Raw genomic sequence first — 25,847 nt, 5'->3', positions numbered from 1 at the left:
GTAAAACTGTGCAAATTCATATCTCTCTCTCTAATGCATTAATGCAAGACAATAGAAGATCTATCTATAATTTAAAGGGAACGTAAAAAATAATACTTTGGCACGAATACTATAAAGACTGTGTTAGGATATCGACGAAAAGCACGAGTAACACGCGAGCAGCTTCCGGCGATTCTAGAGAGCGGCAAAAATGGCATATTTCGCGAAAAGGCAGAGAAAGTAAAGAGGAACGAGGAAAAACAACACACATATGGAGAAGTGAGGTAGCGAATAGGGTAAGTCATATTCAGGAAGGAAAGATCAGGTGAACACCGCGTTTGGAACGAGACCCTCTTTCGATGTGATGCCCGGCGTCAAATTCGCTTTGCATAAGAAATTCAAAGGGAATTCTACTAAGGTACCTAGAAAATGAAACTCATCAAATTAGAAAAGTGGTAGGTCGCAAAAACTTTACCGTTCAAATCTCTGAGCTTTTCTTGGGCTTGCTGAGGTGAATATTCTGCCAAAGGCATCTGTCCGGTCCATTTCTCGAATTCCTCGAATGTTTCCACGTTATCCGTCGGATAGGTTCGGAATACCTTGACAACGCAAATATGTAAACATGGATGGAGGCAATCCTACTTAAACAGTCGTACCTCTTCATATATCAACATATTAGAACGAGCAGTATTTTGCCAAACATCTACGAAAAACGATTCAGCTACTGGGTCATCACAAGAGACTTCGTATTTGAATTTCGACGGCCGCCGAGCATCAGGAAGAAGTCCTAAATGTTCCTGAAAAAGAGGTGAATGATGTTGTGGCATGGTATAAGTGTCCTCTCGAAGAAAATACGTAGCAAATACTTTTTCACCCATGTCAGAGACACGAATTTCTAGCGTACCGACAATTCATGATGATATTTCTTTCAAGTGCTGCTGAAGCGCATTGGTAAGAGGTGCCACCGCGATTACATCGACGGTCGATGGTTCGAAACCACATTAGAATCAGCTTTAGAAGCCCTTTGCGGGTTGAATACGCTTTAGAAGAAGTTAAGTCAGCAGAGTACGGTGGAGGGGCACCGTGTCTCCATTCTCAATCTTTGATTTTCTGATAGGTCTCCTTTGCAACATAGGATTGTCGTGGAAGAGGTGTGCTAGAGGCTCTTCACGACCGTTTTTCCCAATCAGCTTCCTCAAGTTCCTGGAGCGGAGCGGATAAAATGATAGTATGTAGCGCTTAAAATTCCCTTCCAATCCCAGGAGTCGTCACGGTCGTAGTTTATAATCGAACTTCGTGCCTCCTTGTTGCGAAGCGAATGAACCAAAAGAGGAAGGTAGGAGTAGTAGTGGTGCCCTACCACTATACGCTGCTGCTTTCTATACCCCCAATTTTAATCGTGACTACAAAGCCGCGGCGCCATTCGTAGAAGGCGATGGCTCTAATCTGCTCTTTTGAAATCGACACCGCGACTGAAGCTGAGGAAGAACATTTTTTTTTCAAACGTTTTGCGGAGAAACCTTGAAAACGTTCTAGAAATCCCTCTTGATGCATCATGGGTATCGATCGATATTCGGAAATTACGGTCAATTAGAATTCTTTTTTCTCAAATTTTCTTCCCAACCTGATAATTGACTGATTCAATCAACAGTGTAGTCACCGTTGAACTACACGACCTGCACCAACTTCCAGAGTAGAAGATTCAATGTCATCTGCCCAAATGTGTTGAAAGGCCGTGGGTAAGAGATAGGATGAAGAGCGATACCCTAACCAAGTGGCATGATCGACATTTAGTTGAGTGCTGTCCTCAGATGAGTCTTAACCTATCTTTCTTGCCTTTGATGCTATGAGCTCAAATGGTGACTGAATGCGCCGCTGATCTTGACGAATTAGCGAAAAGGTATACACATTACCGTCAGAGGACGACTCTCAAGGCAAGAAACGCGATCCATAGCTAAAATCCATTATTTATCTCAAGACTCATGTCGTCGGAGACGAAGAGGGAAACCGCTAAAACCAGCGCTCCGTAGTGACATGGTTTCAAGTCCCTGGATCGAATGTGCCGCGAATGTTGACAGCTGCGCTGTGCGCCGAGTTGTTTTTTTTTGGATTCATAAAAAGCGAGGCTCTCGAATGCACTTTGCGTGTTTCGTTCAGAAAAGAGACTCAAAAAAGGGAGCAACGCTTCTGTTCCGACTACATACCTCTGGCAATTTTTCTCTAACGTTCTAGAAAATACCCGAATAATGGTTGTCTTCTCCTCAAGCAATTAATGTTCGGGATTTTATCTCACGCAAAAGACTAAGTTCAGTATACGTCATTAAAAAAATTATTATATTAAATGTATAGAAGAACCAAACGTTTAATAAAATATATTTTAATAAAATACAAAACAAACAAATAACAGATCACCTTCATGCACTGCAAACGAAGGGACTTTGCAAACTTTCCCGCTTCGTACGGCCGCCCATTCATAATCGATTTCTCTCTTTGAACATCCGTATACAAAAGGCACACTTCGGAGTCTCGATTGCCTACCTACAAATGTCTGTTTTGAAATACTCTAAAAATACAGTACAAGAAAATGTGTGAAAAAACCTGTGATCGGTCATTTATGTTCGCAGATCCAATGATAACATGCTCGTCATCAACTATGAGCAACTTACAATGGATGTAGATTAGCTCTGTCACCTAAGGTAGATAATTGCAACTAGCACAATGCAACACCTCAGAGAACAAGGTACTTACTAGTTTCCCACATAACAAATCGTATGTTCTCAACGAAGCAACAGAAATATATTCATGTGGATTGGGTACAACCTTAATGCGTAAATACTACTAGCACTCAAGTAAAAAAAAAGAATAAAGAAGAGAGTGGTTGAGTACTCAAGAAGAAATTAGACGCATTCTTGAAAATGTAGAAATGGAATTTGGAAAAAAAAACATGTTCTGCAAACGAACCGTCTTCAAACGTTCGAAGAGCGAATTTGGACCACGACTAAGAGATTGGTACGTCCAATGTAGCACCGCTTGCAGAGAAGAACCACCTGGAGCTCCTACATTTCCTTCGAATCCAGGCATTAGGGGAATCATAATATATACACGGAAAGGTTGCTTTTCTCTGCAAAATGATTAACGAAATCTATTGCATTTATAGTAGAAAAAAGAGAAACTTACTTATACGCTCGTATAACACGATTACAAATCACTTTGCAAATTTCGTTAAGCACATCGTTCGAATCAACCATTGAGACAAAGAATTGGTTTTCAATGTAAATGAAGTGCTTAAATTTATGTATTTATTTATTCACACACACGAATGGTGCAGAAAAAAGAAAAAAAGAAGACACTGCAAAAATAACAATCATATGATAAATTTTAAAACAAAACGTTCGAAAACTATGAAAAACACAAAAGTAACATATGAGTCAGTAAAGATGAATAACACTATCGATGCCGCACTTACCTTAGAATTAGCTATGAGAGAAAGATATGCCATTTGTATAGAATCTTCTGTCTGATTTATTAAACCCGACCAGTTGGACAGCGAGCGTAGCACCTAGAAGTGAATTTATCTAAAATCCTAATATTGTGTAGTTCCTTAAAACAATCGCGCATCATTATGCTACTGGTACGGTAGATACAGAAGGAAGGGTGAGCTACAGCGTCTGTAATGTTTTGTTAATTTCCCTATCATGGAGACGGTTTCCGACTTATTTCTTTCTAACCACGCAAAATAAAAGCGATTTTTATACTAGACTCATATATTTGGTGTGTCTACTGATATTAACCCAAGAACGCAAAAAAATGAAGGATGGATAATAGTAATTACTGCTACCACTTAAGATTGGGCATACTTCTCCGGCTTCGCGTTGAGAAAATCAGTTCGCACAAAAGCATAAAGATCCTCAATTTTTACCTTGGCGTTGTAGGTGAATCCAAGAAGAACGAGGCAAATGTAGCCTGTGCAATGCAACCGTATCATTTCTAGTCAAAAATTGAAAAACTCATTAATGCAAATTTTCTATCCAGACTTTTTTTACATGAATTACTCCTTACAACCGATATCCACAGAGCATAGTCACCATCACTTTAGTGAGGGTACTGAAAAATCTTTAACGCGAGTTTTAACCGAAGTAACCAACGAAACGATTCAAAAGAAAAAAGAAGTCAATGAACTGATAAAACAGATATTTTCGATCAAAAGACACTAGAACGTCAGTATGGAAGCACCTACTGGGTCTAGGAATAAAAACAGTAGTCCTTAGATCTTACTTAAAAAAAAAGACATCCCCATATAACTTCAAATTTATCCTATTTTTTAAATTAGCAATGAAATAACAAGCTGAACAATGCTGCTTTTCACTCAAGGAATGCATCCCTTGTGTGATAGGAACGCCAGAATGTTCGGAGTAGGAAGCAATTTAGCCTCACTCCGAGCGCCGATGATGCAATTAACAATGGCCAATCCATTAACCAGGCAACTTGCCCCGCAGTACTTTGCGTAGAACAGAATGCATCATTCACGCCTACTGAATCAACGTCCCATAGCTTTTAGAACTGCTGTGATGATTACTGGTGTAATGAGAAATAGATGTTTTCTTTTCGCACAATCACCTGAGACCATGAATAAAAAATAAGATAAATAACAACCATCCAGAACCATGAATTTTCTAATCTAAAGAGTCTAATTCCTAAAAAAAAATATCGGAATTACACTATCGCTCACAAACATGTTTATCAAAGCGGATTCCAGTGGAAATGAAAGAAAATGACAGGTGGGAGCCGAAAAATGAATCCAGCGACCATTCAAGAAACAATGATCTCATTGCATAGAGCAAAATTCAAATTAAATATAAAAACAATTGAAAAGCAGCACATCGACCTTACGATACGCGTTCTCGCATCCTCAGTAGTGTTTGTAAACGAATTGATCGCGGAACAACATTAGGTGAGTTTTTTTTCTTGCTTTATTCAAGACGATTGGACTCCATTCATTGGAAATAAGTTGGAAATAGATTTTAAGATACTTCCTACCTAAATTGTTCGCCGCTGTCAATTCAACGGTGAGTAGAAAACAAAAAAAAAACACGACTTATTTTTCTTTAATTTATATCTATCTTTCTTCTCTTCTGCTAAATTTTTCTCTTAATCAGATATAATATTCAAGTTCATTTGAAAAAGGTACAGTGTAGGTTGCTATACAATTAAATCAGAGAAGCAAATGAAAATTCAATCAAAAAAGCAAGGAAATGAAGAAAATAAAACTGCTCACTTGTATGTTGACGTTGTAGCTGAAATTCGGATTCCTGAACACTCGAGGAACTTTAAGATTCTCGTGACTTTTAGGAAGCAGATAAGGATAATTGACGTCATCCTGAAATCTTGGCCACTTTTCACAGACATTTGCAAAGTAAACTTAACCGTTCTAAGAATAAGTGAGTTGCATGAACTGGTACAATAAAGGAAAGCAACATAGAAAATAATCTGAAAGATGTCAAGAGGAGCTTTCAAAGATCGCAACGCATCTGCATTTTTGAGAGTTATTTTTTCTTAGAGATTATTGATAGATTTCTTAGATTCTGGGTGAATATATCAATGGATTTCATTGAATCTTCGCTGACAAGATAAAATTCAAAGCAGAATGCACCCCTCTTTGGAAAGAAAGGCATTTCAACATTAGATTATTTTATGATCCTTTATTTAGAGTTCAAACCTTAAGTTTCTCTGTTTTCGTGGCATTCCAGCGTTGAATGAAGTGTCTAGCGACATCTCTAGCGGATGCTCCGAACGTTACCGAATGGATATCGTGCCATGGCATTCGTGGAGTCGATCCTCTATCAATGAAGTCTGAATTGTATAGAAAATAAGGAGTGATGAGGTAATGATCCGTATAACAATGTAACATACCGTGAAATGGTAAATCAACTTCAACAAAGTCTTTGTGGATATAGTTGACGTAGTCTTTTCCTACCCACAATTTCACTCCACCATCTATTGAATCCTTATCATCGGTGTCCATTTGTTTGAGTCGAAGGAAATCAAGTTCGTAGCCGGCCATGACCTCATCAGAATCCAGCACCTGCATCAACATTGCGATCAGCGTAGAAATCTCTGCAGGAGTTTATCAGATTAAGAAAAAGAGCTTTTAAAAAGCAGCCTCAAATAACAATACAAATAGCAAATGTTAGTTTTATTCAAACTGTTGGAGAACCTTAGGAACAATTTTACCGCAAACGCCGTAAGTTCTTCATTGCATTTTTAAGTTCACGTCAAATATATGTCGAAAAACTACAAAATTTGAAGTGTTCATGCAAATAGTGTGAAAATTGAAAGAATACATTGAAAGAATACATACATTACAAGAATACATGCATTTCCCTACTAAACTTTAACCTGAACGCTTAGTTTATGATGTGTATTGCTCTTATTTTACCTGCTTCCATTTCCTTTTCGCTCTGTTACTCCTCCAATTCCCAACAGCTCGTGACAGACGGCTTTCTTTTCGCTTCATTGGAGGAGTTTGTGAACGATGTTTTTCCTAAGCAAAAAATGACAATAATAGGTATGACAAACAAAATAACAATGAAATCGAGTACTTTCTGAACAGCTCCACTTTCGACATACTCTTTGTACTTCTCAGCCGCTGTTTGGAAGTCCATGCCCATTTTTGTCGCTTTTTCAAACATAGACGGTGCAGGTCCTGCTTTGTCCAACATGTCGAGAGGAACTCGAGATTTAGTGGCTGCTGAGGCAGCACGACGAACATGCTGAATATATATCAATAAAACCATGAGAAAAAAACAAATAGAGATGTTTGTGCGAATTTGAAAAGTTAAAAAAAATTGAAGATAAGAAAAACTACCTTCTTTCCCTTTGCATCCTCGACAACATTCAACAAAGTGGGTTTCTTGCCTGACACAGCCGCGAGTTTGGAAGCAGTAGTAGTTGGAATTGGAGAGGGAGAAGGGGAGGGTTGCGGTTGTTCACCAACAGGCGATTTTCTTGCTGAATCGGCAGATACCGAGCGTGTACCTAGAACACCCAAAATAGAAGTCGAGGAAACAAGTCATGCAAATAATTATTCCACGTTTTATTTTCTCTTTAGCAAACGTTTGCTGTTCACTACGTATCTCATACATGAGTAGCTCCAAAGTTTATTCTTGTGTGAAGATTTATCTCTAAAAAAAAGCATACCTTTTTTGAATACCTTCAACATGACCCCTCCAGTGTCAGCATCCGCATATACGACCTGCAACAGTACAATTCGAACGAGAGCAATTGAAATGCAAACATATTCACAAAGGTAATCTATTGCAACAAAAGGTATAATGCCGGTGGAGGATAGGAAAGGAATTACAGCGCTGACACTTTCACTTCTCCCAAAAACACAATTTGACGATTCCATGAAAATATAACCCAAAAAGTTGGAGCACAGTAAAGAATCAAAAGCAGGAGAAAAAAAAAACCCAAACAACACAGCATGCGAACATCAGTGCGCAAACCTCCCCATCCGAACCGGCACTATCCAGAAAGTCTGAATAATTGACCTCTTCAACACCGCCGATTGCTATTTTTGTCACTTGGTGATGTTCCTTCTTCTCTGCAATAAAACGATATTACACGAGCACGGAAAGGAATGTGACTACTGGCTAGACACTCTAAAAGGAAAACAGGAGGAGAGTATAAGGCGCAGAGGACAGTTTGGCAAAGCTATCAGCAAAGATTTGCCGAATTTCGTATATTTAAAAGGTTTGCGAGAAATTCTATAATTGATTATTGATATAATCGATCGATTGATATAATAGATCTATTCTAAGATACTACAGTTGAACAAATCAACGAATAACAAAGAAAATGAATTCTCACTTCAATGAAACTATGTGCGACTAAGTTCAGGAGAATGTATTATGTTTCCATGTTATGAAAAAAAAAACTTGAGATTTCCTGTTTTTAAAATACAGCCTCGGTGGGTGCTATTTTTCCAGCTGCACAAGCTAATGAACCCGATGTTCATGAAGCAAAGCCGCTGTTGGTTCACATTGTGACCAATTTCAGGACCCCTGCACAAATCGTCATCGGCTGAGATTGAACCTGCGACCGCCTGGGCATCGCTGGCTCTTAACCCACTGCGCCATAAATGCACATCTGCACAAGTCGAAAGGAGGCAGAAAAACACTCAAGGCAATACTCCACGCCACCCAAAGTGTGACTTGATCAGCAGTGTACAGATTATGCTCATGTGAAATTGCGCTTCTTTTTGGTCGTTCATCTCAATTCATCAAATGAAACAGATGATCAAACCTTCATCACGAGGAACTTCCACAGATTCCTTGGTCTCGCTGCTTTCAACATTCTCATCTTCTTCAAGACCAAGAGGTGAAAGCGTGAGTGGAGCTTTAACCAGCGCCCGCAGTCCGGTTGCCTAAAAAAGCTGAATTCATTCTTCGTTCCATTTCAAAAAAAGAACAATAAAGGTTAGTTTAAAAAATGAAAATGAAAGTGCATGTAGATGTTGGCCCGTAGTGTAGAACAAAAACGAAGATGAGACCGCTATTTTGACAATGTCCCCTCCCAAGCTGAATGCACTTCATTCCTCAAACATTTTCATAGGCCTTTAGCACTTCCACTTCTCGCAATAATGTGAGTGAACGCTTCAAAAATGACAAGTTTGTCGATATTAGTCCTCAACCGTCATCCAAACAAAATGGTTTGTAAAATAAATGACTGATAAGTCGCATGTTTACATCAACACTCCGCAAAATCATCACAATCGTGTAATTTTCGCGATCGTGAACTGTGTAAATGGCAATACATCTACACTATGATACTATGATGTTATTACTATTGGAGTGTTATTACTATGATGAGACAAAACAAACAGTTTCTACTTCTGAAGAAGGAACACTTCCAATAGAAGCTCGCTAAAAAGTATAAATTAAAAGTATGAAAGGAGTAAATAAGTAAAAAAAAAAACACACCATGCTCATGTCCTGCAAAACAAGGTGTTGTTGGCCAAACTGAACTGATCCCAGATCAGTTAGAAGATGATGGTTGTCATCCCAACGACCAAAACAAAGATCTACTCCGCCGACAAACGCTATCAACTGGTCAACAATTACCAGTTTCTCATGATGTGCCCAGAAAAATGTTCCAGTCGAAGGATAATGGTCAGGATGACGCATGACCTAGAAAGAACACTACCCTTCATATGAACTCCGTAAACGCAAAAAAGAAGGAGATTACCTTGACATTTGGATGGAGTGCTTGTAGCGTTCGTTTGCTGTACATACTGTTCAGACCCAATGCCATTTCCATTTCTTTGTACATTAAGATAAAAATACGAATACCCTGGTTCGCTTTTCGTTTGAGGATCTCATCGAATCGCCAATAATTGCCTTCCAATGCTGGCCTTTTCATGTAAATCTGAAGATATCCAATGAGTAGTAGTAGTCCTGTGTTGGGTTACACTGTAAAACTTACTTCTGGACTTATCCACCACCCAGCAATGAATATTTCTTCTCTGGCAAGCTCCATCATATCAGCAGCTTGTGACATATAAGTTCTCGCATCAACAAACCTGTAACACTCATTAGTGACAAGTGAACACTAGAAAATAAAACGCTTTTCATAGCATTCGGCTGAGAGAACCCACCATTTCCCATAACAATTCTCTCGAACAGGGAAAGAGGAACTAAATCGATGCGGTTGAATCCAAATACTTCCAATTCCATGCATAGCTTGTTCAATTATAGCTTTCCATCTCGCTGTGTCTTGTATTCTGCGACATTTTAGATGGAGTTCGCTGAAAAACGCAAACTGTCGTGCATTTTTGAGAAAAGAAGATGTTAACCAAGAAGATAATCTAGCACACAACAAAAATAGATCTAATAAGGCTTGGGCAATGGTTGAAATGTTTCGCAGTGGCTTCCAATAATACCATTACGTAAAAGTAGCCCTAGACTTACTGTTGCGAATTGGTGATGATCAAACCGGTGGGTATTCCGTCCGCTTCTTTGCCCCCAGCTGCCACCTACAAAGAAAACAAGCCTTTGGAATTGATATTAAAAAATGTTTTTACACCTAACTGCAAAAATCTTCTAATCTTAATGAACAAGAAAAGACAATATAACAGACACAAATCGATATCTTATTATATCGAATTTACCGTAAACTATATAAATAAACGAAACATGAAAGAAAACAAGAGCAAGAAGAGGCAAGAAGGAGAAAACAACTGTTACCTTGAAGTCTCGATCCATTAGCAAAACTAAGCGGATCTGTTCGGTCCTGTGGTCCATATACGCTACAAATGAGTCTCGCACCATCAGCCAACTGAAAAAGAAACCAAACAGTTCTCATTAAAGGCAAAGTTACTCCTCTTAGTGAAGGAAAAAAAAAAACAGGAGATTTTCGTTTGTTTGGTAAAGATTAAAAAATGACAGACCGTTTGCTCCAAGGCAGCATGTATCGCACACAGCACTGTTTCCATCCGAGGAAAACACGGGAACCACCCGGCCGTTTCTTCACAAATCCTTCAGTGTGCTTTCCTCCCAGTTCATTCACAAAAGAAAAACGAGAAACTTCGAGGAATTCAGCCTGAGGATGAGAGCAAAAAATAAAGACAAACTATGGCAAATGAACGAAATAAAACCAAACTAAAATTCTGACAATAACGCGCCAAATGTAGGACTCACAGTTTCGTGATGATTCCTGTTGATAGGAATATGTAGCAACATTTGCAACCAATGTTCAAGTTGATCCTAGAAGCTGAAGTTATTCAAGCAACTTTAGCAACAAAATCCACGAACATTTCTCATATAGGATGCTATCCCGCCGAAGAGATTAATCGAATGCAAACCTAACCTTTCGAAGTTCCAAATTCGTCACCATTGAATCGGGCATAAATGGAAAATGAGGGAGACCGTGCTTTTTTCGCGTTCGCATCTTCCTTTTCGTAGCAGGTGACACTGTTCCATCATCATCTTGTAGGATACCAGCTTAAAAGCACAAATGTATTAAATATTTAGAAGCAGAAATCTTTTTCTGGGCTATCCTCAGAAAAGTAACCGTGGTTCAGCTCCGCTTTTAGAAAAAATAATAAATGCTAACAAAAATAGATCATAGAATACAGATATGTAGTTTAATGAAAAAAACAAGGCTATAACCATAATCATCAACAAATCCTCATTTTTTTCGTAATGAAACACAACTACAACACTGTTGCTAAACTACTATCTCTTAAAAGCAGTTTTTTTTTTATTCAGAATGCTCACAGTACTTAAGATGAAGCGCGATATTACAGAGAACCAAACTGAAGTATATGTTTTATAAATAAAACGAAAAGATATAGTCTCCAAATGCTGCGTGCTAACGCTAAAATGTACGACCGTTGCATTTGTTAGTGAATTAGACGATCAACACTTAAAAATGAGAAAACGTGCAGGATGATAACGTTGAAATGATACCACTGATAAGACGGATTTAATTTCGCTTTCTAGAGTTCAAGAAAAAAACTAAAGTGAGTAAAGAGTTTCCTTAGTTTAACACGAAAGATTATATAGTTTCAAACAAAAAAAAAACTAAGCATAGAATGTGAAACCCTCTCTAAGAAAATACCGTGGAGCTCACATTGAACAGCTTCTTCCATTTTAACCTTCGCTTCCTCGGAAGAGGGTGAAGTGGTAGCTTCAGATGACGCTAAGGGAGCGGCCTTCTTGATATCAAAGACGTCTGAATCACGTTTGAGCACGGCAAGCTGAAGCAGAAACGGTAGCGCTTTAAACCATCGAATCCATATACCTCTAGCTTTCGGTGGGAAAAATCTTACAGAAGGAAATTAACAAGAAAACTACATGATGTTCGTTAACTGAGAACTGTTTAAATAATGGTCTCGACAGTAATGATCCACTCGATATTTCGTTTATTTCAAAAAGAAACTCAACAAGGTAAGAGCCTCATACGTTTCATTACTATTTCCCACTTTCATCAGAGCTTCAAAACCATCGAAATCAATTCATATTAAGCCCCGCAATTTAAATGAAAGGGTTTCAGCTTCTGTAAACTCACAGAGATGGAACTTACAAAAAAAAAGAATAGAATAATGTAAGAATATTGAGGAACGCAAACGTATTCTATGCGAAAAAGGGGAACCGACAAAAACCAGACGGAAAATTACCTTCGAATCGCGTCTACGTCGACTAGGATTTCGATAGTATGGACAATCTTCTTTGTGATCGGGAATCACATCGATACCCACTGACTCCAACATGGCATCTACGCGTTCTTGTGCTCTACAAACTTTCACTTTTCAGGAAACCTCCAAGAAAAAAGTGTTCCGAGCATTTTGCCCTACACGACTCTTAAATTTCATATTTAAAAAATCGGAAGAGTGAAAGATGAGGAGTTGACGTTGCAATTCCACAAAGCATGAGTACAGACGGATTAATCGTGACAGAACAACATAGAACGAACTACATTAGAAACTTACTCTCGAGTCTTACGGTGTCGGCGCAATCTGGAATCTTAAAATGCATGTTTCAAAACTCATTAAGGTCTGACAAATGAAGATGATACCAGTGAAACGAAATTCCGATACCATTGAGAAAAGCTCCGCGTATCGAAAACGCTATCGATATATGGGTGATAAAAAGCAATAACACTCCCTAGAACTATAGAAACGAATAAGTTACCTGCGCACTGGAGCCAAGATCTGCTGGGCCGCCCTATGAGCTCTGAGCCTATTGTTGAGCAACGTAAAATCTTTGTAGTTCCTGACAACAGTCCACTTGAATTGCCCATGTTCTAGTTGAATTGTATACCTACGAAGATCAAAGTTTCGAGGAACTCAATTCTACTTTGATCTTTGCAATTCTGCTCAAACAAAATGTTCATGAAAGAACAATCTTTATGCAAAATTGCCATGGAATAGGAGAATCATAAGAGTGAAACTGACGAGCGAACTAGTCGAAACTCACAATAGTGTATTGATGAGATGTATCCTCCTATCTGTGTTCCTTTCTACACTCACAATTTTTGCGTTAACTGGAACTCCTGGAATCCAGTATCCTCTACGACGTGCCTGAGCTTGTGTGTCGAAAACGGAGTCATACGGGATGATACCTAAGCATTTCAAAGTAAACAGTTTAGATTCTAAAGCTTAAAAAATTTCAGTTGCATGGACGACTTTCGAGACTGATCTGATCTATGAGAGGAGACAGTAGATGAGAAATGTGAAATGCACAAAGTTCTACAACGCGCATGATGAGGACTAAGCTACGTATCAAATCAATTAGAAATTGAATGAATTGAATTTGATACTGCCACATTTTAATCCTTCTGTAATAGATTATTCAAAAATGTAATGTGTTCATAGAGAAATGTCCACGTTGCGTACTGCAGCTCCATACGTTTCTACAGAAGAAAATAAATCGTTAAAGAAGAAGAAACTATAGCTACCTTTTTCATCTCAGAAATGCACCAATATTCCTACTCGAAACAACAAACAAAGTGGTCCCAAAAACTCTTTCGAAAATAAAATAAACGATAAAGTAACCATAATAAAAATTAATAGTAATAATAATAATAATAATAATAATAATAATAATAATAATAATAATAATAATAATAATAATAATGATAATAATAATAATAATGATAATAATAATAATAATAATAATTGAAACTACAACATGCGATACTGCTACAAAGCTCTCCTACAGTTGTCATATTTCAGTATTTTTCCTTGAAAAAACAACAAGAGTTGAATGACTCAAATTTGGTCCCGTGATGTAAATGTAGTATGTGGATTTTTAACTGTTGGATGAGCAATGAAAAAATTTCTTGCGAGGATAAAATATTACAAAAGAGCATTAGAATCAAAATTTTAGATGAAGTTGAAACAGCCTTGAAACGAAAATACATGACATTCACTGGAGAGGAGTTTTTCCAGTGGAATCACAAAAGTTCACTCATGACGCAGAATGTCAACACGTTGAGTTCGTCAAGGGATAGATTCAGTTGAATATTGAAATTTCGCACTGTAATTCGCACTATTATGTAAATAGTACGCTTTCACTATGACTAACTGTTCGCTGGCTTATCGAAAAATTTCGAAAGAACGGCGAATTGAAAGCTAAATGCAAGTTCAAACAGGTATTTGAAAAAGAATTCATGTGAGCAAAGGAAAATTCTCTTAGCAGCACGAGTTTTCTTTTCTTCTGAAAAAATGTTCCTATATAACAGAGGTGAACATCAGCACAATTTTTAATACCATCGAAACACGTCCAAATGAACTATTGAACAAATTAGTGGAGAAAGAGAAACTCATATGAACTCCATATCAACAACCATGCTGGGGGTAAAGCGAGTCAAACACGCGGCGGTAGGTTCACCAAACAGTGAACCAACCACCAATGAGAATTTTAGAATCCGGAGTTACACATAATTATAATAACCGTAAGGAAAAGCTAACACTGTGCACGTACAAACATTAACCTTTCAGTCACCTCGTGTTCCATCTGTTACACATCACAATTCACTCACAGTTCACAAGCATTTTCTGGACAACAATTTTCATGAGTGCGGTCTTCAAGAAGTTCGCAGTGTCCGGCATAGTAATCTTTTCTGCACAAAGCGTATCCCAAGCATACACACAAGCTTTTCGTTTGGTTCCTTCGAAGTTGACGCAATTCGGTTTGGTCTGGGCTCTAAGTAAAAAAAAAACATCTTGAATGAAGTAACAAACGTGTTTGCGACCGGTTTCCGCAGGATGTACGCATAGGTTTTAAGGTGGAGGAAAAAGAGACTGTACATCACGAGACCTCTTTACTTAAGTCAAAGCAATCACGAAACAAACAAAATTACTTGGTTTAACATAACCGTAACTAGTTGGGCGGATAATTTGTGAAATTACTCGATGTCTATCATTGTCAAGCTTCTCAAATTAAGACCTGACAGAATACGGCCGTCAATTCAAATAATTTCTACTCGAATACAAAAAACAAAAAAAAAAATCATGCAGTGTTTTTTGTTTCCTCCTAGTACATACATCACAAGTTCAGACTATTTGTTTGAATAGGCTTTTCTTAACAACTATAAACAAATCCACAATAAGCTCAAGAAAGACTGTCAGTGTCGAAAAAGCCAAACCAATGAATGTTTAACTCTCTCTCTCCAGTACTCTTAGAATCTAGGAAACTGCCATACCACCCCATAAGCTTGTCATATCGCTGCACAATGGCTCAATCCTGGCCACATCCTTCTTTTGTGCAAAAATGCGTCCTTTCCTCTCCAAATGAATTCGAAAATCCATTTCTCTGTTTGAATTTAGGAGAAAAAAAGTATATAAGAATGACCAAAAGTTGGCAATTGGTCCAAATTTAAAATAGTAGGATGGTACAACGGATTTTCCAAGAAACTATGGAAGTGGCACGTCCATCTCTAACTCATTATTCCATCAAACTGCTAGGAGTTTGTTGTGAAGGAGTTTTTGAAAAGGAATCTGTTCGTATTCGCCAGGTAGGCACTCTTATGAGCGAACCAACTGATCGCACAAGGACACGTAACAAAAAGTATAACCTCTATAATTTAGTGCAAACACATTTAAAATGTATGGAAAACATGAAAAGGAAATTGCATCAGCTATGCAATAAGAATGAACATTTTTGTAACCAGAATTACCGCAAAACGACTTGTAAATGAGAAAAAGAGAAAACCACGGTCTATCTTATACCTTTCTTTCCAGGCATCCCTGGTAGTGTCTGCGCCAGAGCGGACGCAATACAGTCACAGTATTGGATTTCATCGTCTGTAGAATAATCATCCTCGTCCTAAAAATCACTAAAGTATAAACGTTTGACACACACTATCAATAATGATTTGTCTGCTAAGAATGATAGGCGTCACAACAGACCTCTATATTGTGAGTATCTGTTTGCTCATAATGCTCGTCTATGGTGATTTGTTTCCCGTTCATCTGAAAGAAAATTTTCTATGCATTCATTTAATGGACCCCATAAGTCGAGGTTAACATTTGGCGCGAATAATGAAAACTTATGGCGCCTGTCTAGAAATCGCACCAAATGTGTGGATGTTTAGTGATGTAACAAAGTTCTGATAAAGAGGTTGAAGTAAAGAGGAGTCAAGAAGAATAGCAGTTAACGGAAATGAAGAACGAAAACAATGACTAGATATAGAATAAATAATATTTAGGCTGAGGGAATGTGTTTGAAAGTGTAAATGAAAGCAGCCTATGACTACAGTACTTCGGTGTCGTTTGCAATAATTACTACTGATGGAATGTGTGACTACGATCCAGAGTCAACGCTGATCTTGGATGGTCATTGATAGCGGCACAAAATGGCGATCGCTGTGATTAGCTCGCTCTCCATCTATCCTAAATCGATCGATATCTATCGAGAATGAAAATGACGTTTCCACCGCTAGTTTTCACCGCCAAGACAACAAAGTATAGCCGGCTGTCTAGAACACGAAAAGCACGAGCACGTTGATTCAGACAATGAGTAACGGAAAGCTCTCAAACTTTCCCTCAAACTGAGATTTCCAGTGAAATTGACGTAATCATTTACGTTATTTAATTCAACAAATTACATGAAATAACCGGGGAAAATGTAGTTGAGGGACACTCAGTGGCGCCCTTATTTCTGGACGCTCTATCTTACGCATTTCTCTTGGTAACTGTAACTTACATGTCATAGATCCTCTAAGGCTAAGGTAGAGGTAAATTTTAAGAGATTAAATTAAGTTAATAAATTAAATTACTTAGTTATTTACTTCCAGAAATAATGGCGTCATTGAGTGCCCCATCCCCCAACCACGTTTTACCCAAATAACTTGTTCTACTGCAACCTCGAACAAAACCATTTGTATGTTTTTACCAAAATTGAATAGGAAAAGACAAAATAACAAATGTGGATGATCTCTCACAAAAAAAAAGAAATGTATATAACGACTCAGCACATCAATATATAAGAGACTTATGACTAATGCGTGGTGGTGTCTATCTTCGGCTGGAAATAAGATCACAATTACTGGGTACCCATTAAACCACAAGAAATCGTAATTGAGATCGCAATTGAGAAGTAAAGATTGCAATTAACTTCTTATGACGTAATTAAAAATGCCATACTAGGAGTGCGTGAATGAAACGCCAAAACTGGTTCAGAGACAAAAAGAAATCACAAATCACACAAGAAAAGAGACCGGATTCAAAATGGTCCGATCAGACCAAAAACATCCAAATTCAGAGCTTGCAGCTTGCACAATAATGTGTAAAAGTTACATGCAATTTGTTGCAACCCATGAAAACAGCAGAAAACGGGTGCAAAATCATTACGAATGAGGAATTCATGGGGAGTGCTGTCTTGTCATTGCGATCGTTACAAGAACATTGAAGAAAGAGGAGCAGCAGGGGAAAAATAAGCAGGGGAAAGAAGGATCGAGACATGAGATTTTCCGGTCCACTAGTTGAATCAAATAAAATCTTGTTCCAGAAATCACAGAAAAAAAAGTGACGGGGAAAGAGAGCACAAACACACCCCCGGAAAAAAAGAAAGCAGACAGCGCTCTGGAAACACTAGCACATTCCACAACAAATGAATCATTTTTGTGACTAGCACAAAAAGTAAGCAATAATTCAGCCAATTTAAAGAAAAAAGAAGAAAGAATCGTAATATAAAGTTCTCAAGAAACGTACTTGTGAAGGAGAATTGTGAATCAGTCAGTTTCAGCAACAATAATGCCCAATGTTATGATGTGCTCGTCAGTCTAAGCTCATTAACAGTCGAATTGTTCCATTTGCTGCTCACGTGGTACACGCGCCCATTTCACAGTTCTGTGACATAGAAATACATCGTTGTGGGTATGTGAGAACTAAATACAGGAATTCTCATCGAGAAAAGTGCAGAGAAACGAGGGAGCAAATAAATGCACAGAGGTGCCAGCGCGAAGTGATCCAGTTCCTCGGCGGCCGCGTGCATGCGTCTCTGCCGACGCTGCACGTCTGCCTCCGGCCGCTGTTTTTCTCGGCGGTGGCCTTGAAATCGAGCTCGTCGACAAGCAACTCTCGTGGCTCCGTATGTTTACTGCCGGGTACAGAGTCATTCGTCATCGCGACAGATGCTCGGATGTCCCAGCAAAGGAATTCCGACGGGAATTTTTCGTGAATGGTCCGGTTGGAATCGCTGCACTTACGGATCACCAGAAAGGCGACAGTGTGACGCGAGGCTGCCGTCACTGCTGATGACCTCAGTCTCTCGGAATCGCAGCCACATGTCGGCGCCGAATAAAAAACGAACTTCGAAATCGAATCAAACACGAAGACGACGAGGTCACAAAAAACGTTTGTGACTTCGTTCTGTTTGAGTGTTGCAATGCGAGCGAGTATTCAAGTTCTATGTCTTGCAGATGCGACTAAAAAACACCCTACGATTGAACCAAAACGACGACCTGGGTTGGGCTAAGCGGTTGGTTCGGTTGTGGCACACTCGCCGGCTCCAACCGACTGCACAACTGAGCGAGCGAGGTTCTCACCGCGCGAGTGAACGCATACTCCTACGCAACCGCACCACAAGTCATTTTGTTCTGACAGGACTGTAATTCGACTACCTAGCTATATATTTATTCAAGTTTTATTATTGCATTTGACGTACTTATCACGCTCATAATTTCGTCGCACATTTTCCAGTGTTCTAGAGTGGTTTTCGATTTGTCTATCTTTTTTTTTGTTCTTATTTTTGCATGTACTGACTCTAAATTACAACCTAGTCGGAAATTTAAGGTGGTTGGTGCATTTGCACAATAAGGATAAGGTAGGTGATGATGCCAGAGTACACCGGTATCGATTGGAGAGTATTTTTTCGCAGATAACTCAGGTTATTCAGCGATTTCTTTACTTAAGGTCGAAAATTTTCAACTTGAATACGGTGCTCACTGTACATCTTGTAATTATTGTACCCATTCCAGTGATCCTCAAAAAATTAATGAAGAGGAAAATAAATGATACGTTTAAAGGTATCACCCCACCATTCTGGGATGGTATGGATTTCCGATGGCTAAAGACTATACAGGGTCGTCAATTGCAAAAACGAACTTCGAGGGTTCCGAGACGCTGTTTTCCACGACGAGTTCCATTGGAGCGCGCTACCATTGTGCTTCCGCCGCATTTTCCCGCCGTTTTTTTTACGGAAATTAGGAGTAGAATTGAGCGGAATCCCACCCGTTTCTGCAATCTACGACCCCATGGGAAATCCATACCACCTCGGATTCGTGGGGTGCTAAGGATTCTAAATTTAGCTTAATTTTAGCCAACGTTTCTATGTTAGTACATAGGACGCGTAGGGGCCATAGAAATCCTATCGACTACAGATTATATATTCAGCAAGTACACCTCTGGATCAAGCGTGGGCAAAAGGACATCCTCTCGGTGTCAAATGCTCAAGTAACCACTTCTTTGTCAAAAGGTGTGGTCGGCTGCGACTGTTCACGAGAATGAGGGTAATGGACGGTAGGCTAAAGCAGATCAGTTTAGAGCTGTGTGTCAAGCAGAGGAAGCGGACGTGTTGCAGCGGACGCGTCGCGTGCAATCGGTTGAACATGTCTGGCCCCGAGTGTATAATCGTCGAATTCTTGGCCGAAATATGTAGGAGATTTATCATTAGAGTGTAGTGATAATAACAAATCTTGAATAATTTTTTTCTTGAATAAATAGTGTTTAGATATTTGAACAACACCTTAACCTCTACAGTCTGTTGGTTCGTTTGTGAACGTTGCAAACTCATGAAAACATTGGTTCAAGAACGAATGCAGAAAATTAGGACGATAACCTTACACTATAACATACAACTTTACGGAGTGCACTACTTGATGTTAGTACATGCTTCCAGAGAACGTCTACTGGAGAAAAAAAATGTCTTTTACGCGGCAGAAATTGCCGATATAGTATATCCGTCTATTTATGTCTGTATGTTGGATAGGAAATACTGCACAGAATTTAGAATTCTTAGTATCAGAAGTGTAGCTTCAGTGGCGTTACTCAAAAATATTTAATATTTAAAGTAGAATACAGCAAAAGTGCTTCTGCAAGACCGGTTCTAGCTAAGGCCGCATGCCTGATAAATACCCTAAAAAGAACTATTGCGCATTTGGACGCATGTCATAGTGGACAATTATAATTATAATTAAAGAACCCAATTCTTTCGCATTATGTTATAGCGCAGGCAGAAAAAAAGTTCACGCATTGGTACTAGTAAAATGCAGATTTTCAAGCATCTTGTACAGTTTTTCCCTTTTTTCGAACTCATCTTCGAATAGTACCGAAAAAATGACGATCTTCGCTCTCCAAGTGTTCTTTGTGATCGAACGAGGTGACAAGTGCATATTCTTCCTCGACAGCCGGATCCCTTTTTCCGTTTTATTCGTGAACAAATCGGACATGCAGCAGAACTATATTGAGAGACCTATTATATTATTATATGATTAATTATACTATTATTAGTTATACTATATTATATTAAATTATATTATAATGTAATTATTTATGGAGAGGACCAGAACTGGGGCTTATTCGGGCTATCACATGTAACTCCCAGCTTACTAAATCGAGTTAAACTTTTTGTTCCTTTGAACACTTATTCACATACCGGTTACCGTACTAACCATGGTTTGACTGGTGCGGGTTGCTTTTCAAGGCAACAGGCACAGCACGTTCGCCGCCCGCTCGGCATTCACAGAGAATTTTATGAGATCGTGAAATATGAGAATAACCGGACTAAAATGGCCAAAATCACTATCAGTTTAGAACTTTTATTCATTTATTGATTTTGTTCATTCACATACATCAATGATGCACCAGCGAAAAAACCACACTTTGTCTGAGTCAGGACATTTTAGAAAGATAGGAACTAAGTTTATTGTCAGCAACCGTAAAAGACTTTTGGACTTATATTTCCTTAAGAAATATGTAGTTCTGAGTACGATTTTATTTGATGAGTTTCGGTAGTTTCGTTTTAGGAAAAGTTAAAGTACAAATTTTCACAAATATTTCTTGAATATTAGCTGCAAAAATGAAGATGATAGATTCCGCTTAGTCAAGTTAATAGACTACATTTCCTTGGCACGGAAATAATTGCCATGATTGATTTCTTCTTTGCCAAACGAAATCTGAAAGATGTGAAGGTCGTTCAAAGACGCTACATTCCCGATCCTACCTTCTTTACTATTATTTTCATTATTTTTCTATAATAGCTTTATTGAAAAAGTCGCTAAAATGTATGAGGGTATCATAAACAAGATTTACGTAAGGTATAGATACATAATTAATCCAAGTATGTCGCTAAAATGCTAAACCAAAGCTGAACATAACAAAGAAATAAAAGATAAATAAAATAAATAGAAGAAATATGAATAAAGAGTTTTCGTTTCCTATTGTTGTTTTCCGAGTTTGCCTTGACATGGAAAAAGATAGATAGAAGATAGAAATGCGTAGATAAATTAGTAATCATTGAGGAAAAGATGCCTAAAAGTGGACTAGTTCGCAGATATCCAGACATTCATATTGCAAATTGAAAAAGAAGAAATTGAAAAGAAATTGAAAATGAACTGATTTGGAAAGAAACAAGTTTTTTTCTGCATACACACAAAAATAATACTAATCAGCTGGTAACGGGCAAGAGCAATTTACTATGCGCGAGAAACTCCCCCAGTTTGTTCCAGAACTTTCTATGTTAGCCAATAAAGAAGGGGATGGATGTAGCGCTTCTGATGAGGTTATTTTAATTTTTTTTTTCAAACCGCATAAACGGATAAGCACTGTTCTTCTGCTACGATTAGCTACGAACGAATTTGTCGGTGATCAGCAGATGGTGAGAATAAATATATTGCGATTCATACGATTTTCCAAGTGTTCTCCGCTAAACTTTGTTAAATATTTTCGATTTTCGTTTTCAAACTTTTCTCACATGTCCTTCATTTCCACACTATCGAAAGTATTGCAATCATATGTCGTAAAACTAAAAGCTCGCGAGAAGGGATCGATTTAAGGTCTTTTTTAATCTGTGACTCACATATGTTTGCCAGATTATTACGGGTTTTTCTCTGTCGATAAGATAAAATAATATTTTTATCAGCAAATAAAAAGACGACGTATTTATCAGTAAATAAAAAGATGTATGCGTTGCGTTCTTAGTTAATGTACGCGTTTTCAGAATGATTACTTTGAGGTCTTATTTATTAGTTCTTATTACTTTTTATTTTGCTAAATTACTAATAGTATATTCAGATTATTTTCGTGAAGTCTAAGAAGCAAAATTTTTAACTACAAAAATTATTAGTTATTAAAAACTCTGTTTAGAAATGGAGAAAGTATTAGTTCAAATGAACTGGAAAGGTTGTAGAGTAAGTATCTGAATGCTCCGAAGCTCACTTCCGAAAAAAAACTCATAGATTAGAGGGAAGAGTGGGAACCCCTGCTATTTCTACCAGGAAAATAACGACAGACACATAGCAAAATATCGGACTACACTGAATTATTGAAAATACATAAGAGCTTCGGCCAAATTGTCGTACACTCAAAAATTGTTTCGAAGACAAAGTTATTACGAATGATTAGCATAAGCATTATCAGTTTGAGACGGCAAATTCGTGGAGAACGACGATTGTGAAGGGGTGTGTGTGTGCAGATATGCGATGACACATTCCACAAACAATCACACTCTCGGAATAAAATCTTGAATGTGAGATAAACTGAAGGCTGTTCAAAGCCTTCTTAATCGGTCTGAAATAACTTTAAGATGCAAACGTCCGTTGATCCGGAGACGGTAATGGGATGTGAGAAATGAAGAGATAGAGAAATGAATATATGAAGATAGATAACATAAGAGATGAGCTACACGGAAAAAATTCTAGAAATAGCAAAAAAAAAATTGAATCGCGTTCAGCAACATCTCGACACTAACTAGTGAAGGAGATTGGTTTGTTGATTTACTTCTACTTTGAGGAAAACCAGAACAACAAAACTTTGACCAGATACCGTACATTAATCACTATATATGCCGTATGGTTAGGTCAAAAAGATCTCGAGTTCAGTGCAGTGGTGAGCCCAATGGTTCGGATGAGGTGGTACCATCGCCGTGCATGTAGTGAGTGTCCCCGCTAGTTCCCAACTGCCTGCTTGACCGCGTCAGTTCGAACGCAGAAGCTGACGCAACTGCACCGAAATTCATGTAGTTTTAACCCAACTATAAGTTTCCGCTTTAAAAATTAAGCTAGAGTCTGAGAGCTGTTTTTGAAAAAAAAAACGCCCGAATATTTAGTGAAGCCGTAGTCATCCTATCCGTTGCCGTAGATCTCTTCGTTAATGACGTAGAATATCCATTCTCAGAATGACATGAGAATTCTGCTTGATTGTGCTTCGTAGCATCTTCTTCACCATCTATCCACTTTTTGAAACTTTCTGCTTAAAGTCAGAATGTACGTGCCGGGAATTCTCACCTCCAAAAAACGCGTGCAGCGTTGCGGCAATCAACGTGTCAAGAAGAAAACCCGGCTGCTGGAGCTGCTTAGCCATTGAAATATTCATGGAATTTTTCTCGTTATATGAAGCGTTTTTCCTAGAAAGAATAGAACGAAGAGGGTCTCAGAACGAAATGTAAGTTTCATTCAGAAAGACCGAAGATCAAGTCGGAACACCATCAGTCACAACGATGCGAGAAAATGGCGAGAGAAACGCGGAAGTGTTAGCGACTTCATCAATTAATGACGACAACAGATTACTTGTAATTTCTCAGTGAACAATAAAACATTTCCGTGTGGAACCTGCACTTTAATTCGATCGACTCAGAATGAGTTATCCGGCAGCTGTTGTTCATTCCGTTGTATTATCAATTATCAAAAGCGGGAAAAGCCAAATGTACAACGGAAAAGTGAGAATGAAGTGGAAAAGAAGTGTTTTTTATAAGAAAGTAAGAAAGTTATCGGTAGGTAGTAGTTGATTTAAAATGAAATCTCGCTAAAACGAGAAAAGTGAGCGGAACTTTTGTGATTTTGAACTATTAACGCAGTGGTGTATGTACGGTGACAAGTGTGATTAGTTCTCCCTGATGGAAAGATGGAAAGTGCACGTGTTATTCCGAAAGTGCACTGATAAAAATAAATCTGTGGAATCCACCACAGTTCCCTCTCCTCTCTCGCCTCCTCTCAAATAACAACAATATTTGCTGGGAAGTTGATAACTTGACATTGTTATTCTTATCAATTCTCATTTTTCTTCTGTCTTATCGTTCACTATTTTCGAAGAAAGATTTCGACTCCTCACCCCGAATATTTGACAACACTCCTGCATAATCCGTCATATGTCGTGAACATGGTCTGAATCTTTGCGCTACTTATAAGAATTATGTTTAAACCAATGACGAGAGCGCGCTTTTTTGCGTACCTGGCGCTGATCGACTTTCGCTAACTATATTTAAACAAGAAAATAATAATAATAGATAGTAGTAGACCCATCAAGCACAAAAAACTTCTAGAAACGTATAAATCATGGAACGTAACAGTTGAAAAGTGTGCGGCTCATCGTTAGGCCGCAATGTCCCAAGACTAAGAAAAGCGTGGGTCACCTCTGAGGAGTTAAGAAGGGTTAAGGGTTGAGAAGAAAGTACAGGTTGCTATACGGAGTGACGGGGAAATGTATAAGCGACAGCAATTCCAAAATATGAGAAAGTCTTAGAAAAAAATAGAGCTTAGAATCGATTCGCTCCGTGTAGCCGAGGAAACCTGTCAGCGTCAGAGAATCGGCATCAACAAGATCGAATGGTTGAGACGACGCAGGAAATCTTCTTCAGTGATATGCACGATATGATTCTTCGAAAGGGTTTTGTGAGATTTTAATCCGTGAACAGAAAACTGCGAACATAGAAGTGTTGACCCACGTGTTACATGTTTCGTTGAATAGTTTTCCATTCTTTTACGTACAATACATGGTTCATAGATCAGATCACATAGTCTTAGAAAGATCGTTTTCATTAGTTGCATTGTTTTTTCTTTGCTGTTTTGGAGTCTAAGATTTTTCTTGTAAGAATTGGATTTTTGTTGCACACCTTTGCGTACATAACCGTACATGATTAGCATTTTTTATATTCGTTGCAAAATCCGACTAGAAAAAACACTAATCGTACACCATTGAGCAAGAAAATGGCAAAAATCTAATAACTGCAAACTGATGTCTCTGAAAAGGTGCGCCGGAAGCAAAATAAACTATGTAACTAGTAAACAGGGATTTCCCAACGTTTGCAATACGATATATCGTGATCATCACCATTAAACGAGAAAATGGACCAGAATTTCAAAACCTACAAATTGGAACTTTTGGAAGCTGTACAGCAGAAAAGCAAGCGACAAAGTCGAGTAGCGAGTGAGGACTTCGCAAAGACTATACGTATCCATTGGTGAGGAAAAAGTACGAAAAATACTGAAAACAAGAAGAATATTTCCGAAAAACATGTTATGTTCAGTGGAGTCGACGCCGCTGCTGTGTTCCCTCTCAAAGGATTAATGGCAAATTCGCTAATATCAGCAGATCTCTGTATTTAAAGGCTAAGCGGCATTCGCATACCATTTTTTAAGGAAGAATAGAGGAAATGAAGCGTGGCGACACTCATATTCGTAATCTGCGCGCCAACTCCATGTTTGCCGTCACTACGTGAATTTCGCGATACATTCCCTTTGAAAAAAGAGAAAAACATTCTTTATTCTTTGCATAGATATACTAGCGTTAACAATTACGCCACTTTGCTCCGCTATACTGTAGTGTTCAGTGGAGCAAAGTGGCGTAATTGTTAATGGTGCTTCTTTTT

The 25,847-nt window shown here is 38.3% G+C and overlaps 3 protein-coding genes across 4 annotated transcripts; 1 reads left to right on the top strand and 2 right to left on the bottom strand.

Moving 5' to 3' along the window:
* Positions 1-300: 300 nt before the first annotated feature.
* RB195_017624 (uncharacterized protein) lies at positions 301-15,955 on the bottom strand (the record flags this gene model as incomplete). 2 transcript variants are annotated; one of them, XM_064184697.1, is made up of 33 exons in its annotated part: positions 301-401; positions 455-578; positions 636-776; positions 2,392-2,517; positions 2,578-2,670; positions 2,728-2,799; positions 2,941-3,100; positions 3,157-3,263; positions 3,446-3,538; positions 5,255-5,356; positions 5,696-5,829; positions 5,890-6,061; positions 6,416-6,520; positions 6,579-6,749; positions 6,845-7,014; positions 7,177-7,231; positions 7,485-7,582; positions 8,284-8,404; positions 8,961-9,167; positions 9,226-9,405; positions 9,463-9,559; positions 9,635-9,784; positions 9,948-10,012; positions 10,224-10,314; positions 10,427-10,578; positions 10,677-10,742; positions 10,846-10,979; positions 11,611-11,737; positions 12,158-12,272; positions 12,672-12,800; positions 12,957-13,101; positions 15,713-15,809; positions 15,893-15,955. In XM_064184697.1, 33 exons carry the CDS (start codon positions 15,953-15,955, stop codon positions 301-303), a joined length of 3,963 nt encoding a protein of 1,320 aa, XP_064040578.1. The 2 variants fall into 2 exon arrangements, with proteins under 2 accessions (XP_064040578.1, XP_064040579.1); XM_064184698.1 differs by having other exon boundaries at positions 7,530-7,582.
* A 2,121-nt stretch (positions 15,956-18,076) lies between these two features.
* RB195_017623 (uncharacterized protein) lies at positions 18,077-19,643 on the top strand (the record flags this gene model as incomplete). The annotated part of the gene is made up of 3 exons (XM_064184696.1): positions 18,077-18,212; positions 19,379-19,460; positions 19,529-19,643. The coding sequence occupies 3 exons, from the start codon at positions 18,077-18,079 to the stop codon at positions 19,641-19,643; spliced, it is 333 nt and encodes a 110-aa protein (XP_064040577.1).
* Positions 19,644-23,078: 3,435 nt separating this feature from the next.
* Positions 23,079-23,563, bottom strand: RB195_017622 (uncharacterized protein; the record flags this gene model as incomplete). The annotated part of the gene is made up of 2 exons (XM_064184695.1): positions 23,079-23,203; positions 23,488-23,563. 2 exons carry the CDS (start codon positions 23,561-23,563, stop codon positions 23,079-23,081), a joined length of 201 nt encoding a protein of 66 aa, XP_064040576.1.
* Positions 23,564-25,847: the final 2,284 nt, after the last annotated feature.

The sequence above is a fragment of the Necator americanus genome, chromosome II (genome assembly GCF_031761385.1).
Source record: "Necator americanus strain Aroian chromosome II, whole genome shotgun sequence".
Taxonomy (NCBI): Eukaryota; Metazoa; Nematoda; class Chromadorea; order Rhabditida; family Ancylostomatidae; genus Necator; species Necator americanus.
Note: the sequence above shows the minus strand (reverse complement) of the source record. Positions and strands in the feature narration are given on the sequence as shown.